General features: G+C 42.6%; 1 protein-coding gene across 3 annotated transcripts in view; it reads right to left on the bottom strand.

The window, feature by feature from the left end:
- KATNAL1 (katanin catalytic subunit A1 like 1) overlaps nucleotides 1-18,183 on the bottom strand; it is a 52,676-nt gene extending 34,493 nt beyond the window's left edge. For 2 of the 3 annotated variants that reach the window (XM_088051968.1, XM_005516295.3), the window contains exons 1-4: nucleotides 18,093-18,183; nucleotides 11,612-11,759; nucleotides 9,186-9,361; nucleotides 1,830-1,990 (exon numbers count right to left, since the gene is read on the bottom strand). In XM_088051968.1, the coding sequence (XP_087908094.1) occupies nucleotides 1,830-1,990; nucleotides 9,186-9,347 (323 nt within the window). In that variant the 5' untranslated portion in view covers nucleotides 9,348-9,361; nucleotides 11,612-11,759; nucleotides 18,093-18,183. The remainder of the gene's footprint in view (nucleotides 1-1,829; nucleotides 1,991-9,185; nucleotides 9,362-11,611; nucleotides 11,760-18,092) is intronic. The other variant, XM_088051967.1, reaches the window with a different exon arrangement.
- Nucleotides 18,184-18,576: the final 393 nt, after the last annotated feature.

Genomic DNA, 18,576 nt, shown 5'->3' with positions numbered 1-18,576 from the left:
AAAGCTGCCTAGACCCTAAGCCTTATTTCCCTATATCTGCAAGTCCAAAACCATGTTTCTGGTTCTGTCTGATAACCCAAGTAAGAAGAAAAAACACAAAAGAAAAAATTAACATTATCATATCAGTACTTCTAATCAGTCTTACAACAAACTAACACCCATGTAACAAAAGAGGAAACAATTTAGTAAAAGTCTTCAAATTGGATATTCCTCTGACTCCAAACCAGGAGATTATATTAGGCTACATTCACATGCACATTGACATTCCTGGTAAAATAAAAATTTTAAAAATAGAGAAATAAAAAAAAAAGGTGGCTAAAAGCTTTGACAGGCCCCAAAACAAAAGACGGAGGATTTTAAACAATCCGCCTACCTCTGACTTCATTCGCCTGTGTGAAAATGTCAAAACATAAAAACTGCCTTGAAAGCAAAAGCAAACAGAGCCAAACTGCAACCACCTATATTTGTGTATGTCACCCACAAAATCAAAGAGTACTCAGCAGTAGAATGAGGAGAAATAATTTGTTTTTAAGACAAAGTGTCGTCATTTTTCTCTAGGGATTGAATTTGAAATACAGAACTAAAATAAACAGCCAGGAATATCACCTAGATTTAATAAGTGTCCACTATTGAATTTTGTACTGATTCTTGTTTTGAGCAACTCAGAATTTAAACCCCAAAAACATTTTTCTGGAATATGCTTTAAATTGAGTACATTTTTAAACACAGTGCTGGATAAAATGGCAATATTTTGCTTTTCATGCATTTTCTTCAAACTTAACTGCATAGAACAGTGTCTGCGTTTCCATAATTATTTGCACAAGATTTAAATTTCAGCTTAAAATAAGCAGATGAACTATTGGGGCTTTACCAATACGGAAAATACAAGAATACATCTTGAACTTCACATAACATTACCATAGAAAATCTGAGTTATTTCTATCACTCACAAGAGTCACCAGCATTAATATAATTTTACACTTATATTCTTAGGGGTTGCTTGTTGTTGTTTTTTTTTTTGAAAAACAAAGATCTTTTTGATAATCATAAAGCACAGAAAGTTATAAATAAACTTGGCATTTCTTTCCGTTAACCAAGACCTCTCATTTCACTTTGCTCCTTTTGCTTATGTGAGAATACACACGTTAAAATTCTCTGCTCTTATGTTAGAAAAATACTGGCATGATAAATGCTATTTTTGTCTGTAAACTGAATCTGTTTCCAACCAGCTCTGTTAAGTTGAAAATAGGTATTTCAGAAAATGCACAAATATCTTAAGAAATCTATTAGCTAACTGAAGTTACCTTAAATATGGTTACAGAAGAGATACACTATGTATAACAGAACATGTTTGGCAATTAAACTAACCAATGGATTAAACACAGGTTGAATTATCTGTAGCTAGGGAGCAATTTCTAACCACCTTCAAGATCCTTCAGTTCCAGCTCCTTATAGACTCTTCAGTCATCTATTAATTCTTTTGCTCAAATAAACTGAAATAGAAAAGTTTTCTCGTTGCACATGAGAACATCAGCTCTGGGTCACCAAAAGCCCATTTACCGCTGCAGCAGACTCTAGTTCCAGGCACTTAGTTACTCCTACCAGAATAAAGGAGTGACTCTCTTGAGAACGTAAGAAATAAATCTGACTGTAGTTTAAGTACTTTTTTCTCAACTAATTAGATTTACTCTTTATTACAAGTGACTAAATTAAATGTAATAAATGAGTAAATTAAATGTGATTTTCATGTTACAAAAGCATTCAAAAACAAATATAAAATTACAGTGACCCACCTTTATTCCACCCACTCTGCTTGAGCCTCTCCTTACCTGTGTTCTGCTGGAACAGGAGGAGGCCAAACAGCTGGATCTCTGAAAGGCTCATCTTGATAGGATACAGAGATATCTGGAGGTCTGTCCATTTTAAAACTCTCCAAAGTGTTGACAATGCTCTTAACTTGTTCATATTCTTCAACTAATTCTTGTCGGACCTTGAGAAATACGTATGTTATTTAAAATTTGTCACAATTCAAACTTTAAGAAGAACCAAACAAACATAGAAAGTACCTCAAGAACATAAGCTAACCTCAAAGGCAGGGACTCCCAAGTCTTCCTATTCACAAACCCCAGACCTACCAGGCTGATAAGACCTTTAACAGCAACATAAACAATTTAATCTCCATTGAGTTCATTTTCCTGCTTGATAATGTCCCAGCCAGACATGATTGCTAACACAGGGATCACTCTTCCGTAACATGTGCTGATGCTTGGATTTATGTGTGTATGTTGACATGTGTGCACACATACTCTCATACTAGTAATGATGTTGTTGGTAAATCTATAGTAATTTGCTACTATTCTGGCATAAAAGATCTCTGATTACAGTCTCTGATGTGCTAGTTATAAAACCTACCAAATCATTAAAATATAATATTACAAACTAAACTCTGTGAGGAGCACAACATTAGAATGTGTCCAAAGGAGAGCAGCTGAGATGGTGAAAGGGCAAGGGCAAGACTTATGAAGAGCAGCTGAGGTCACTTGACCTGTTCAGCTTGGAGAAGGCTGAGGAGTGGCCTCACAGTTGGCTACACCTTCCTCAAGGTGGGCATCGGAGAGGGAGCTGCTGATCTCCTCTCCCTGGGAACCAAAAATAGAACACAAGAGATGGAACAAAGCTGCATCAGGGCAAGTTCAGATTGGACACTAGGTTCTTCACTGAGAGAGTGGTCAGTCACTGCAACAGGCTGGTCAGTAAAGTAGTCATGGAACCAAGTCTGCCAGAGTTCAAGGAGTGTCTAGACAATGCTCTTAGTCATGTGGCTTAATTTTAGGTAGGAGCAGGGAGTTGGACTCAATGATTTTTATGAGTTCCTTCCATGATTTTATTATATATGTGACTGTCATCAGCAAGATACTAGTATGGAAGAGGGAAAGAGAAGGGTAAATCCCTAAGGCCCTGCACAGATCTTGAAACACTGCAATTGCTTTACAAGAAGCTTTATGAACACCTGTATAAAAAGAGCCTTAAGTACAGGAAGATCTCGATGATTTCACAGGGAAAAGCAGCCTTCTTGCTCATTCCAGATGGGGTAACTGTATCTTCCCAGACACAAGACATCCAGCTCAGGCAGGATTATTCCTGCCCTGTTTTGCTCTCTGCTTTCTCATCACACAATTAGTGGACACATTCCCCAATGTGACAGCTTCCAGCTGAGTTACAAATGTGATTGATTACTAACTTGGTTCCTTCAAACTGTCTTCACACACATCCCTCCTGTCCAAAAATAAATCCAGCCAAACAGCTGCTGTGAGGTACAAAGGAATGATACAGCATAAATCCTCCAGGGCACCACTCCACAAGAGACAGCCACTTCCTATCCAGTGCTTCAAGAGTACTGACAGGATTCCTTATATCAGCCTTCCAACACATGCAGAGAAAATGGTGAAAAACAGCTTTCTAGCACTATCAGCCAGTGTGCTGTCATTCACCTCACTGGACCAGAAAGAGGATGGTATCTAAAAACTGAGGGAAAGTGACCACTTGATGCTTTGGAAGATGAAAACAGACTAACATCTGCCAGCCATCTCTTAGCCAGACCTGAGCAGACCAAACTCTGAAATACACACTATATTTCTTAGTCAATACCTGACAAATTGACCAACAAGGAATCCTCAGCGTGTGGACCTCAAAGGAAAACCAGCCATAAACTCCTAGAGGCTTTAAAGAAACTGACATGGATGAAACACGTGCAGAAAGACTTCCCTGCAGTTGAGAAACCCAAACATGGGCCAAAAAAGGCTGTGCCACAATCATGAATTTGACTGAGCACTGTCTTTCAGTGATCACTGTCACTCTCAAACAACCTAGGAAGGCTGCAAATGGAAAAATCACTGGTTTGGACTCACCCAGTCTCTTTGTTTCTCATCATACCCTTATGTGCCAGAACCCTCAGGAGGCTCCAGTTCAGGTTTTAGGGAGCCTGAAGAAATCTTTTAAGTTATTTATGTTTAAGCAGCTTCAACAGATAGTGTGCCAAGTTAGCAGCTTTCTACTGTCAAACAGAAAAAACTCCCTTCACTTCCCCCATACCACGCTGTGCCCCTGCTCTCCTGGATTCAATTCTGGCATCTCAATACAGTAAGACAGGTTGCTAAAGTGGCAAAAAAACTTGGCCTAGGAGGGTAAAAAGAAAATAAAGGACACTTCTGTTAGCTTAGTAAGCTGGACATGTACACCATACAGTGATCAGGTAAATCCCAGAAAAAAAGAAATTACAGGGGCAGAGGGAGAGAGAAGCTGGCAGAGATGGAGGGAAGACAAGGTAGGGAAGAGCTTGGCTTCTTTAGGCATGGCAGGATGTTAGCTGGATTCAGCTACCACATGAAGCTGCCTGGTCCCCAGAGCCAGGCTCTGGTATGGCAGCCTCCTCTAACAGCCACATCACCTCCTCCACAGAAACAGCATCGTAGGCACTGGGTGATGTTGGAAGGCCCAATAAAAAGCCTTTCAGCCCACAGGATGGCCCCACACAGCTTTGTTTTGACATGTCAATCCCAAGAATTTACAGTAACCAAGCAGAAAACACATCTTATCAGATGGGTATAAAACACAGTGAACAAGAATTGAGTTCACTTATTCTTAGTGGCAGTTCCAAAACCCCTTTCAAGGAGTACCTCTGTATTTCATATTCATGTATCTTTTCCATCACAAGCTTTTATTTGCTATGCTAGAGCTTGAACTTCTATACCCATTGCAGTAAGTGTGGATATTTGTACCTTGGTAAGTACAAATAATGTGCAGGATTATTTTTTTTTTCTGAAGAAAAACTGATCAAGTTTATCTCTATGTGTTTTCCAAACATGAAATTACTACCTGCAATTAGTGTTAGTTATTCAACAAGCTCGATCTTTTAGAAAGTGAAAAATAAAAAGTCCCTGAACCATATCCAAAACAGATACCCTCCAACCCTGTCTGATCCCATGCAGTGAAGGTATGGCTCCTATAATGACATCTATTCATGAGTTACCCAGAGAATGTTTCTTAATTAATCACAATGTAACCTACTAAATGTTAATGAAACAGGCATGAAGCAAAAAAGCAACAAAAGCATAGATCAACTGAAATGTGTTTGAAATAATAAAAAGAAGAATTCACTCTTTATTCTTTAAGCAGGAATGCAGTGCGCCTAATCACCTGCACCAGTGACCATAGGCAGTCAGGGTGCCTTGCTGGCTCAGGGAATCATTGAACTCCTGCCTGAGCTCCAATGGAGGTCCCTGTGCTCTCTGATCTTGTGCAGTGCAGAGCACATGGTTCTAACACGCAGCAGGTTTTGCTTGACAGCCGCTGGCCTTGTCGTAAGCCAGTACTATCTCCCGGGGGCACACTCTGCTGTCATTCTGCAGCTGCTGAACTGCCACTGAAGCAGCTCATTCCTACAAGCCAGCTGTCTAGTAAAAACACTGCAACAGCCAAGAAGCTCTCTCAGAATAAACAGGGAGAATGTCAATACAAGTAAAGTTAAGAGTAGCGGTCATGAGCCTAAACCTATATCTTTAAGTTTTGGTAAGGATGAGTTGCTTCTGATTTTGAATCTTTCCAGTCCCAGCCTGCATTTACATGAATTAATAAGCCTACCTGTCAGCCAAATCTCAAAACACAACAAAGTAACTTTTTCTTTTTTAAATGATATCAGGAAGCCTAGGAGTGAAGATGCAAATGGAGCTACACTCAGCCAACCCACTGCAAGCTGGGAACTCCCTGGATGTAAAACAAGGACAGGTCTTGAGAGTAGGTCACCCTGATATCCCCAAGACAAACCAGTCAAGAGATGATCAATGGCTGTGAATTTTCCATGAAGTCAGGGGAATTCTTATGCTGTCATGTCTCTGCTTTGGTGGGTCCTCAGCATGCATCTTTTGCCCTGTTTAAGTTCTGCAGGGTGTGCCAGATCAGTAACAAAATCCCTCTTCCCTGTTTAGCACTGATTTTGACTTCCCAGAAGCAGTATTGCATCAACTGCAACGGAGCCAGTCAGTTGTTCCCAGTGGAGAAGATATTAAAATGTTCATATTCCTCCTCATCTTAACCATCAGCTCCAAGCAAGAGGAATCTTTATAATCAAGATGTCCAGTTGCAAAGCTGAAGCTGTCTCTCTGTGACATGAAATACAGCCCAACAAGTACTTGCACAGAACATCATTCTGTTCAGACCAACCTGTAGAAATTTGAAAACAATGACATCTACGTGAAGAGAGGAAGATCAAGTGCACTTGGGAATCTGACCCAAAATCCCAACTACTTCTGGTTCACCTGGGCTTTGACATTGCTCAATAAACTACTGGGAAAACGCTCTGTCGTACACAAGGCAACAAAACAGATCCACTAGGTATGAGGTACCTATTCAGGATGGAGCACCCACTGTTGAGAAGAGACCAAACAGGAAGAACAATGTAAGAGATGTAAGTTGGTCAGCTGCACAGCAACACCTGGAACCATTCTTTGATATGTTCCTCAAAGGAACATTTTTATTTTACAAGGCAACATGTCCACAAACACACAAGACTTAGTTCACTGCCTCTGAAGTACCAGTAGGACAAACGCCCTGTTAGTGAGCTGCACACAAACATACAGAAAGGAAAGGAAGGGAATGCTTCATACTGACACTCAGCATCCCAGGAATCCTTCAGAAGGTTCAAGATTGTGAATGTGTATGCAGACAGTACATCCCAGAGAAGAACTGGTTTTAGTAACAACCTTCTCCTCTGAGCACTTACCTACATGGACATTCAAGACTAAAAGCTGTACCTACACAGTGTTAGTAATTGCTAAACTCCACCTCCAAAAGGTACCAGTGGTATTATACTCTCCAGATTCCTCAGATGATGGAGAAGCTGAAGGACCTGAAGAACAGTCTAGTTCCATATGCTTGAGGAGACAGAATTTTAGGTAAAAAAATCAACTTCATTAATCCCCTTAACCATGACCTAAGGCCTGCTTTGCTTCTCAAGCCACACTGGTGCGGGAATCTTTTGCTTCTGCACAGTACTGGTACCAAGTGGGTTGGACCTGAAATTTGCTAAACATACATAATGTGTATGCCATAACTCTTTAATGAGAAAGATCTAAAATTAATATCTAGATATTGCTTTAATACTGTGATTGAATGTTACTTATAATCCAACTTCTCAGTTAAATTTTCTTCAGAACAGGTTGTCAGTCAAGACAGCTTCTTGACTGTGACTGACAGTTTGGATGTAGCTGCTGTTTGAGCTAGAAAGTAATGTTAACATCCACATCATCAGACTCCCTCTTAGTCTGTCTCAAGGAGTGAGAAAGCACAACAATTATTTATAAAGAGTGGGTAAAGAAAGCAGGCCATCTCTACAGGTCTCACCAAAACAGGCAAGTTCTGGTCTGGATAAGCTAGTAGTTCAGGGCTGCATCATTTTTTTCCTAAAAACAAATGAGAAGGCAAATAAGCCCTTCATTATTTTTTTTTTTTTCAGTCACACTTCTTACTTTTTGCTGCTTGTCTCCGAGCCTGGCACCAGCAACAGCAAAGGAATATTCTGACAAAGCTCATCTGCCACTACCATGTTGGGAAGTTTCAGAATTAACATGAGTGCACAGCATGACAGACGCTACCCCACCTGCTGCAGATATTATTTGGGACACATCTCTAAAGCATTTATATGATATGGTCAGGGGCCATTCTTCTCTTGCCTAAAGGGGACAATTTCTGAGAAGGTGCCAACTTCAGATCCTCTGCTAGAGAGCCAGCTGCCTTCCCCAGGAAATAAATCCTGGAAACTGTGTTAATGGTCCTTTTGTACTTGATGTTTTTCTCCAATGTGCAGCACACATTCCATCTAGCACGGGCTTCTCTGAAGTAGTTCAAACAACACACAATAACACGAGACTTGAGTGACCTTCACAACACAAGAGCTGTTGAAAGTTTATTGGAAGAATCATTGTCATCAGAGGAATGTTAGATGTGAAGACAATGAAGTGGTTCAGCTGCAGGATGAGGAAATGCTCATTCTCTACCTTCACATCAGCTACAAGTTCGGCAGGAACCAAGGACATGTATTGGGCATAAACATATTGTATCAGCATGGCCTGGAGTGGGAAAAGGCTTGAATATAAGAACTTGAATGTGAATATCTCCTATACAACATCCCACTCAGTACATTACCAGGAAAACTATCTCTTCTGGATGTACATGCACATGCTTTGCAGACAAGCTCTACATAAACAGACTTCTACAGTTCTATGATAAACACCTGCAAATAGTACTGTTACTACAAAGTGATTCTTAAGAGTGTTATATTTATCAGTAGACAAAATACTCTATATTAGTGTCAGAGGTTTCAAACACAAACCCATAAACAAATCATCTGCTGAAATAAAAAGGAAAATTTGATTCTGTTTTTAAGCAATAACATTTAAACATATGATATTTAGAAAAACTCTTACTCAAATTATCTTTTCAGCTACCTACTGCAAAATTGTATCTTTTATAGGAACTGTATTATTCTTTCAAAACATAGTATTTAAGAAATACATTTTGTACCATGGAAAATGGGACCAAAAAATCTAAAGAATATTTAAATACTGAAAGTAATAACTAGATGTCCTTGAGAGTTCTTACATTTCATCTGCAGATTACTTTCATGTCTGAACAGTACTCTGTTTAGCAGAGAGATGGATGTGTGTAAGACTTGAGCTAAGAGTATGACTTGCAGTTTTAGAAACCTGATCCAAATTTGTACACGATAGACTTATAGTTAGCTACTACTGAGACAGCCACTCTAGGGATGCTAACCCACCCACTCACAGTTTAGTTTACTGGACATTAGATGGCCAAAAGATACAAGGGGAAAAGGAAGACCTCAGTTTTTCAGAAGTATGCAATCACAGACAGTATGTACACACAAACAGACCAGGAATTAGACAGACATCCTAAGTGAAAACAACAAAAAACTTGATTCAGTTTGAACAATAGAATTCCTTTTGAATGCACCACGAAAACTATTTTCCCATAATATCAACAAAATATTGTACAACAAATGTTGCCAACATCACTGAAATGTAAGTCCTCTACATCTTATAAGGTTTGGGGGGTATAGTGTGGTTTTCAAATTCAAGTAATAGAATACGGGCAATGTTATTTCACCCTACCTGTTGCCATTTGCCCTTAATTGCTGGATCTCTGATCGACTGGCAATGTCTGTGGATTTGCTGGATGACACCCTGGTAATATACCATAGAAGAGTCATAATTCCCAAGGAGTGCATATTCTCTTCCTTTTTTGGCATTATCACAAATCTCTGCTAAATTCATCTTCACTCAGAAATCTAAAAGAGAACATAATTACCAGAAAAATTAATTTTACATGCTGTAGAATAATTCAGACAGTGACACTTTAGTTTTGTTACTTCTCTCATAGCTGAATTGTGTCTTTCCAACGCTGTTCCCATCTAGTCCTGCTTTTCTACAACCATTTATGTCTGGTGTATCTCTCTACTAGCTTAGGATTTCAGATCATGAATTGTAAGTCTTTTATAGTGATAAAAAACACAACTTCTTTGCTGCCTTTGGCCCCAATCCTATTAAATTAATGCAAGAAAATTAAATGCCCTGCCCACACTGAACCTAACAAACTAAACTTTAATTTGTAGATCACCACAATGTATTAGCAGCCATCAGCCATGAATCACAAATCACACAAGGCATTAAATTGCTTTTTATACTGTTGTATTACATACATACCTAAATGTGCCAACCAGCATCAGGGATGTGTGCGCTTCACACTTTCAAGAGCCCTCACCCTAATGAGATTATGATATGGTTGAATGGCTGCTCTACTATAGACGAAGTTGAGAGTCTCATTCTGTTTAAATATTCTTTCAAAGCACTCCAACATTCATATGCTGACTTGCATTTTTTCATTAAATTTAACATGTCACTTTGGGATTTATGGCAAAGATAGCAATCTAAATTTAACATTCCTTAGAATAGTGATTCCCAAAGTACAACCTTCCCCTAGTCCTCAAATTGCAGCATGATTTTAAGGCAAACCCATAGCCCAGCTTTTCCCAGTAACCATTCAAGAAAGCAATAACCCAGACAATCAGAATTAAGCTGTGTTGTACAGCTAGGTTTGTATTTAAGGTTCAAGATTGAAGCAGTGCCTGCCCTTTTATCTGAATCTCATGTGACCCAAAGTTTAGGTCATCACCACACAAAACTAACATCAGTTCCTTACCCTTGTACTCTGACTCAGTATGTGTGGGGTCCCTGACATCCACCCAGATATAAACCTCTGGAAATGAAACTTTAAAAATTGCAATTCCTAGCTATGCAATGAAGAGTTGCATAGAGCAAGAGGGAGGAGGTCAGCTCTGGAGGGTGGTCCACTCGTTGCATCAAGGGTTTGGCAAGACCAAGGAGGTGAAGAAGAAACCAGGAGGGAGGGGTAGAAACACAGTTCAGGTTACACAGCTGAGAACAGCCCGTGCTACAGTAGCACATACAGAAGGAACAGGTGGTAGCAGACAGAAGCCAGAACAGGGAGAAGCAACCTTTTACATCCTAGTGGGTTATAAAAATATTAGTAGGTTTTATAAACAGACAAGACAAGAGCAAGATAGCATTAAGGAGGATGTGTCTTATGCCTCTGTATTCCCTTGTGCTTAGCAAAATTCAAACCCTCAATAATTTAAACAGACATCCACATGGCATTCATTCTGCCCCTCCCAAAGGTGCCACGCTGACAGTCCCAACTGCTGCCTACAGCTGCACACCAGGTCTGCTCCACCACCTCATCACTCCTTCTCCCTGCAACAAAGCCATAGAAACCTGCCACCGTCACTTAAACCCACAGGTCGCACAGCTTGTATGTGGCTGATGACTTTGATAGCAAGAACATGCTGCTACCCTGCAGCTGACACTCCACCAAGCACAGCAGGACATACTGGGGTTTTACTTGTCCTCATGCTGTGCTGCACATTTCAGCTTGCATAGCATTCCAGCTGGCTGTTGTAAACTACTGGGCAGGAGAAAATCTATGGTGGAAAGGGTGACAACGCTAATTTTGTTTCCTGACATAGGCAGGATACATTGTTACCAAGAGCTAGACTGGTAGCAACTAAGACCATTTAATTTTTAGAATACAGAAGATCGTAGCTAATCGGGAAAAAAAAGTGATGTCACTCATATTGCACTGGAAATAGACAAAATTATAGGAACTGAAGATAGGTAATGACCCATTCAGATCTCATGAGTCAACTTACAAATGAACAGAACACCATCTGAGGCAGAATCCATTGACCTGTCTTCAAACATATCCAAGTTAGGATCTGCTTCACAACCAGACTGTCACCGTTAAGAAAAACATTCCTCAAATCTCTGGAGGTTTTCCCCATATGTAGTGAAAGAGAGCAAGTAAATAAAACATTTTTAAGGAGCTGCTGAATTCAGTTCCTAGAAATACATTAAAGAGAACATGTACTTGCTTTACAACCTCTAGTCCCTCCTTATTACAGTTAATTCCCACCCTCTGGGCATATTTAACTCCCTTTGGCCTTAAGAGGGCTGATACTCACATCCAACTCCCCTTACTTCCAGAAGAGTCCCCTGCTCACCAAAGGAGACAACCTCATCATCTCTGTCTGTGGTGGAAGCTGGGTCAATCCACAGGTAGGAGGCAAGACACAGGAGCCATGCAAACATGTGCCCCCTTCAGGACATCGGCTAGACAAGGGAGAGGAGAAGCAGGACACAGAAAAAATGTACATGGTTTTAAAACTGCAGGAGCAAACCAAACAAGACTCTTCCACTTCCTCTAGCTACTGAGAGTTTGGGGGCTTCTAGCCTTATGCTGGTGATGCCAAAGCTTATGCATGAGCTTGATGCCTGGTGTGTCACGCTGGAGAGCTTTTAAAACATTGACGGCACTGAAACTTGGAGCATGGAGGGAGGTTGGTGGATGTACACCTATGTACGTACTGGGTGGCCAATAGCTCCAGAGTTGAGCTGACAACTGAGCCCCTGGATCTTTCCTGTGGATTCAGGCACTTCTGTTTTTCCTTATCACCTACACTAGACACCAAAGCAGGTCATATAGCTTGAAAAGATTAATATAATGTCACCCATTTACCTGAGCCATATTTGAAACAGCAGCTGTAGGCCTAAATCAGTGCTTTCCTGGAATCCCAGGCAGCTCTCTGAGATTCTACCGCTATTTAAAACTAATGCTAAAGATGGTTTAAACAAACTACGCCTCCTGTGCACACCAGTGAAGGTAATGTTAGTTCAGAATTACCAAACCAAATCCAAACAAGTCCAAAATCAAGGAAAAAATATTTTTAGGAAGCAATTATTTCCTGTGTTGTTTTCTGGACATCCCATTCTTCAATGTCAGGGATGGGGAGGGAGGGAGAAGTAACTAGAACTAGGTGAGGACCTTCTCATGTTATGTACTCACTGTTCTATATTGTATTATAGAGTTCATACAACATCAGGGAAGTCCAAGGAACCAGAAATACAAAAATCATAAATAGAGCATTTTGTTGTTTATCTGGAGCTTTGTTTAGATACTTAATTTTCCTACCATAAGACAGCCACATCTTTCAAGTAAATATACAGCCAGGGACAACTGTTGTCAAGTACATTTAGAACAACTTACACACTACTTGTGACACCAGCTTTTCATTCTATCATTGTGTGGTTCTCTCCTGCACTAGACCGTAACAGCTCCACTGCACGTCAAGATATCCTTGGAGATTCCTTAGTTCACGGATCATTGACAAGAAGAGACATTACAGACATTCATGTAGGCATAGCTGCCACACATGGGGTCTTAAACCCACTTGTTAAAAACCCTGCAGCAGCCAGGCTAAAAGGTCACAGGGGATATTAATCTCTATTCTTTGGAGCATAAGCTGAGCTGATCCCTATCTGGGGTCAGAAAAGAATTTTTCTCCCAGAACTAAAGCAATGCACAATTGAGCAAGAGCCAAAAGACAGTCTCTACTTTAACATTAAAGCATTATACACACAAAACACATCCATGGGCAGATACAGTGACTGTGTGAACAGCAGGCAAAAGGGGGACAGCTTGCTTAGCACACTATTCCAAACTTCCGTGCAATACCAGTGGGAATGGATACAGGATTGGATATACTGAGGATTCATCTCTCTCAGCATTACCCCACCACAGCATTACCAGAGGCAGCAAGTACCCTTCCCTGTAGAGGGGTTCTGGAGCAGGGGTTTTCCTTTTGCTTGATCCCGAACATTCACTCTGCAAGTGCCAAAATGGAAGGCATCTGCTATCTTTACATGTCTCTTTTATGCAAGTGTTTTGACATTTTGACAGTGACACCACTGCATCCCATTTTCTCCATAAGCACTTGACCCTTGCACAGGATGGAGGACTCTCATTGAATGAGCTGTTAGACACTTTTGCTTTATTCTCATTGTTTCAATAGTCACATCAAGCCTTATTTAATACCTATCAATCAGACTTTTCTCCAAATCAGATGTTAATTCCTCACTGAGAGGGCTATACCATACCAGGATTTTTCTGGACATGTGTCTTTCTCTGACCAAAATTTTACCCAGGCAAAACAAAAACATCTCACAGCTCCCTGAGATTGCTGGACATATGCTCTCACATCATGGCAGCCCTGCGGTACTGCTGACTGGACAGATGAACATCTGGAAAGGCCTGGACATATGCTGATGAAGATTGGCTACTAATCCGGTTTCTCATTTTCTGTAAGTCAGCCATGCATGGTGTCGGGCATCCCGAAAAGCAATGTAAGAGTTACAACTAATGTCACAAGACAGAGAGTCACGCTGTTAGGCACCATCTTCTGAATACAGTGCTGATGACCGTGGTATGACTGTACATTTTCCACTTCTACAAGGCAGAGCCAGGATGACTCTTTGCCACTGCACAATCCCAGAACAGATCAATTGCCACAGAAAGCAAAGCAAGGAAGAGAATTTCAGTGTTAAGAGGTTTTGATTTTTGGATTTATACACTTTTCATGTGCACCCATTTCCATTATCAGAGTCTAAGTCATAAACTGAAGTTGTTTTTTCCTCAAATTCCTCTTACTGCTTGGAAGCTTTTCGTTACAGTTAATTGAAACCTGCCCTTCTTAGGTTAAGGCCATATTGGTTTTGTAAGCCAGCTTTGACCAGTTCCAAACAGCTCTCTCTCCCTCAATTACATCTTCACTTAAAATAGCACAGTGATCCTCTTTTCAGTCTTCTCTTCAAACTTAAAACTTGTTAAAGTAGAGATGTGTAACAATATGACAATGCTTTACCTGAGAAAGCATAAACAGCAACACTAACTGGAACATTGTCAGAGGAACAAAGAAAGTGTTTTTCTCCGCATGACATGTGACTTCTACTAGAAGCTTACAGAATTGTATTCCGGACTGAAATATAGACTATATTTTTTTATGCGCTTGATAAATTTTATTTGATTTTTAAGAAAAAGACTTTAAAAAATGCAATAATTAAAAGAAATTAAATAAGTCTTTCCTGCTTTATTATAAAGATTATCTCTTTTGTTTTGCTGTTGGGTGCACAACAACTGATCTTCATTTCCAATAATTAACTGTCCCTGTTCAGAAGCAATTGCTGATGCTGCAGACATTACGTTTTCATGACAAAAACAACATTTTAACTGATCATTGTCAGATAAAATACAAACAAACAAAAGGCTTGCCAAGTACCACAGCTAAATCCATCTTTTCCCTGTTAACATGGCTTTGTTTGAACATGCAGCTGTGGTCCCATGGACTGGTGTGAATACTAACAATCATGACCTCACAGGATCACAACTCCTGTTAGAAACATATCTATAAGTAAGGACATGGCTCAGTTCAAGCAGATTTGAATTTAAACTACATGCAAATGAATTAAAGATGAGAAATGTGTTATGCCAGTGCTGTTTTTTACTTTTGCTCTGTGCACTAGCAGTGACAAGGCTGGCTACAATGGCAGCAGCAGCATTAGGGCTGCAGCAGATTATGTTATTTTTCAAAGCAGTACAGACACCAGATAAAACACACACACACGCCGTAGTCCAGGAAACCCAGCACCAAGGGATCTTCTAATTCAGTCAACTGCTTTCTGCTAACTGGTTTTTGGCCTCTTTGCACTGAAACTGTTTTGCAATAGCAGACATGGAGTTAATGGGGAAATGTGTATGGAAGTGGGAAGGAAAAGAAGCATGCATGCAGGCCTCAAACTATTTTTATGTGCATTCTTAACTTGAAACAGAGAGTTACTTTGAGTGCAAGTGAAAAAAAAAAATCTTCAAATGAAGTAAAGACATTCACCACAAGCTAAAAGTAAACACATAAGAAAACACTAAATAGGTGGTCAGAGTTTTAATTAAATATTAATTTAGAGATTTAAATTACAGATTTCATTAGTTTGGTGAACCAAACAGAAAGCATCCTGAAGAATGAAATAACCATTTGCAGAGCCTTTGAAGTACAGTTCTCTGAAGAAGTAGAAAGGAGAATCAGAGACGGATGTGCTATTCCTAAGACTGAGCGTGAACAACATCCTTCTCCAAGCACCTCATACACCACTTTCAGCCACATCCATATGGTCACAGCACCATTATTTGGGGTAATGAGGTGTTCATTAGCAAGGCTGGATATCAAAAAGAGTTAAAACAAATGCTGTGGGGCACTCTGGGGAGTGTAACTCCATACACACACGGGTCAAGCAGTGACAGGCTTGCCAGCTTCTGTTCCATCTTAGTCCTGCTGGACCCAGGCTGGCTCCACACATCTCTCTCCTCTCCAGCACAGTCTCCAGGGCTTCTGACATTAGTATCAAACCCAGGCCCATGTTCAGGTGGGACCAGCCTGAGGTGGATCAGTCAACCCCTCCTCTGACGGGATGCAGGGCCCAGATATCTGAAGGATTCTGCAGAGCCTGTCGGCAGCTCAACAAAGTGGAACTCGGCCCAAGTCAATAATCCTTCTGGTCCTTTGTGGAGCCACTTGCTTCTCTGCTTATCATGTGTCTAAGCACTTCTGGTGGAGCAAACATGCCACCAAAGGCTCCCAACATGGGTCTGCGCAGAGCCAGCTTGGGTTCACAGCATTTCTTACATCAGGCTCTGTGCCAAGAAAAGCAGTGAAACCTCCAACACCTGGCCCTGGATACAGCACACCCGTGTTCCCCCTGCCCTGCAGCCCGTGAGCCCTACCAGACCACAGCCAGCTCCACAAAGACTCAGTGCTGCTGCTGCTCCATTCCTAGCTCAGCCAATCTGCATCCCAGATAAGCCTTCCATGCATAATTGCAGGTTTAATACACTCACACAGGTGTTTATAACCCTGACTCATACAGTCAGAATTTTGGGCTGAATACTTTTCCACCTTTTGAACCCCACTCTGAATTTGAAAGAATAGGCTCTTTAGGACTAAGAATATGTGTTACTTAAATAGAATAGCATATGTGTTTTTAAATATACATTTATATGCATATTGCTGTTAGTGCACTACAGATTTCTCAGCTCATCCCCAGAAGAATCAGTTGGTTTTTTTTTTTAATTACACAGAAAACCAGATAAAGGACTATCATTGTTTTCTTGTATTCCATTTACTTTTCTCTCTTTTGATTTGAATTAGGTCAGGGCAGGATCTATTTCTCCCCATTACCTACTCAAAAGCCCAAATCTCCATGAGCCAAGCATTCTGGAAGCACACTGCAGCTGCAATGTTCACTTCTGCAGTGTGGCAAATACCAGGAGCTGCAAGGAGGTGAAGCCTATCTAGGATATAGCTGACATAGGGGTGGGGGGAAAAGGAAGAAAAAAAAATCTGCTCAACAATCTGCAATTGCAATTGAGCATTCATTGGAAAGAAACTCATCTCTGTGAAATGTGAAACTGTAGTAGGAATAGACATTCAATATTCATATAAAAGGGAGTACTAATGCACTGATGCTTTTAAGATACAGATTTTCAGGAAGACAAAATGACGCTCCCTTATATACCAATCATAAACACGTGTATTTTAAGTATGATATGTACAGAAACTGTAATTTCATTCCCCCTCATGGCTGTTAGAGAATACAAGATAAAGAATAACACTAGAACTGTCAGGAGAGGAAATGGAGAGACAAAAGGGACAAATGCCAATACTGACATCATGACAGAATTTTTTTGGGAAAAAATATAAATGTAGCAGAATAATTTTTTAAAAAGTAACACTGTGTCCAGACCACCTAGTGCAACAAGCTCAACAGAGCCTAAGTGTGGTAGGAGACGTGAAACTGGAAACCATAGGCGCAAACTGGTTGGGAACACTTTCCAGGGCTCCCTCTGACCATTGCCTCCTTCGTACCCATTCCCAGCCTCCGGTCAGCTCTGCCTTCTGCACAGCTCTCTCAGTCCATCTGATCCACCACTCCTCCAGCACATCTCTCCCCTTCCATCCATCCACCTATGTTCCCATGTGCCCCTTTCCTTGTATTCTTTCTCTCCCCCATCGGCATCCAGATGCCCCCCCACCCCTCCTCCCCTCACCGCAGGCACCCAACCCCCCCTTTCACTCCCCTGCCCTGCGCCTCCCCTCTGCAGCCGCACCGCCCCTGCGCCCACCCCCCCGCCCCCAGCCGGCCCTGCCGCACTGCCCCTCCCTGCAGCCCCTCCCGCCCCGGCAGCGGCACAGGGGCTTCTCTGTCTCGCTGTTCCGGAGGGAAGAGCCGCCTCGGTGCTCTCGTTCAGAGGGAGCCTCCCGTCCCCTCAGGGGTCCCTTTCGCAGCACACATCTCCCCCCTCCGCCCAGAGTGCTGGGGGCTGTAGTTCCCTTCCGCCGCCTCTCCCGGCAGCCCCCAGTGCCCGGCGGGGGGGGCGCGGACTACACTTCCCGGCACGCTCCGCGAGAGATGGGGGGGCGCCCCCGCCCTGCTCCAGCCTCTATCGCTGGTTTCCCCCCCATCCCCGCCGCCTCTGTCAGCGTGGCGGGGTCCGAGCCGCCGCCTGCCGCGGGCAGCAGTGCCGTGAGGGGCTGCCCCGTTCCCGGGCCCTGCCGTTACCTGGGAGAGCCGGGGGTGCGTGTCCGCGGGCGGGAGCGGCGCGGGGAGGGGGCGCAGCGCTGCTGCTCTGTCAGACCGGGGCCGGGGGGGGGAGAGGCGCGGGGGGGCGGGCGGGGAAGGGGGTGCGCGCGCGCGGCGACGGGCGGTTGCCATGGCGGCGGCGGCGGGCCCGGGGAGGGGACGGCACCGCCGCTCCGGCCTCCCGAGCGCCTCCGCCTCGCCCTGGCGGCGGGGGAAAGGGATTTTCCTAAAGGAAAACCCCGCGGCACCTCCGGCGATGGCCGCGGGCGCGGCCGCCCGGCCCGCGTTTGGCAGCCTTCGGCAGGGCTCCGCGCCGAGCATCCCGGGCGGAGGCGGGCGGAGAGGGTCCTGCTCGCTGCGGGAGCTGGAGCGGCGCGGTGCCCGGCCGGGCAGGAGGCAGCGGGTGCCGGGGCCAAGCGCCCCGGCTGGCTGCTGAGCGCCGGCCGTGCTCTGCGCTGTGCCG

The sequence above is a fragment of the Pseudopodoces humilis genome, chromosome 2 (genome assembly GCF_049639895.1).
Source record: "Pseudopodoces humilis isolate 2021_Gansu_Grassland_sample_001 chromosome 2, ASM4963989v1, whole genome shotgun sequence".
Classification (NCBI taxonomy): domain Eukaryota; kingdom Metazoa; phylum Chordata; class Aves; order Passeriformes; family Paridae; genus Pseudopodoces; species Pseudopodoces humilis.
This window is presented reverse-complemented; position numbering and strand designations above follow the sequence as displayed.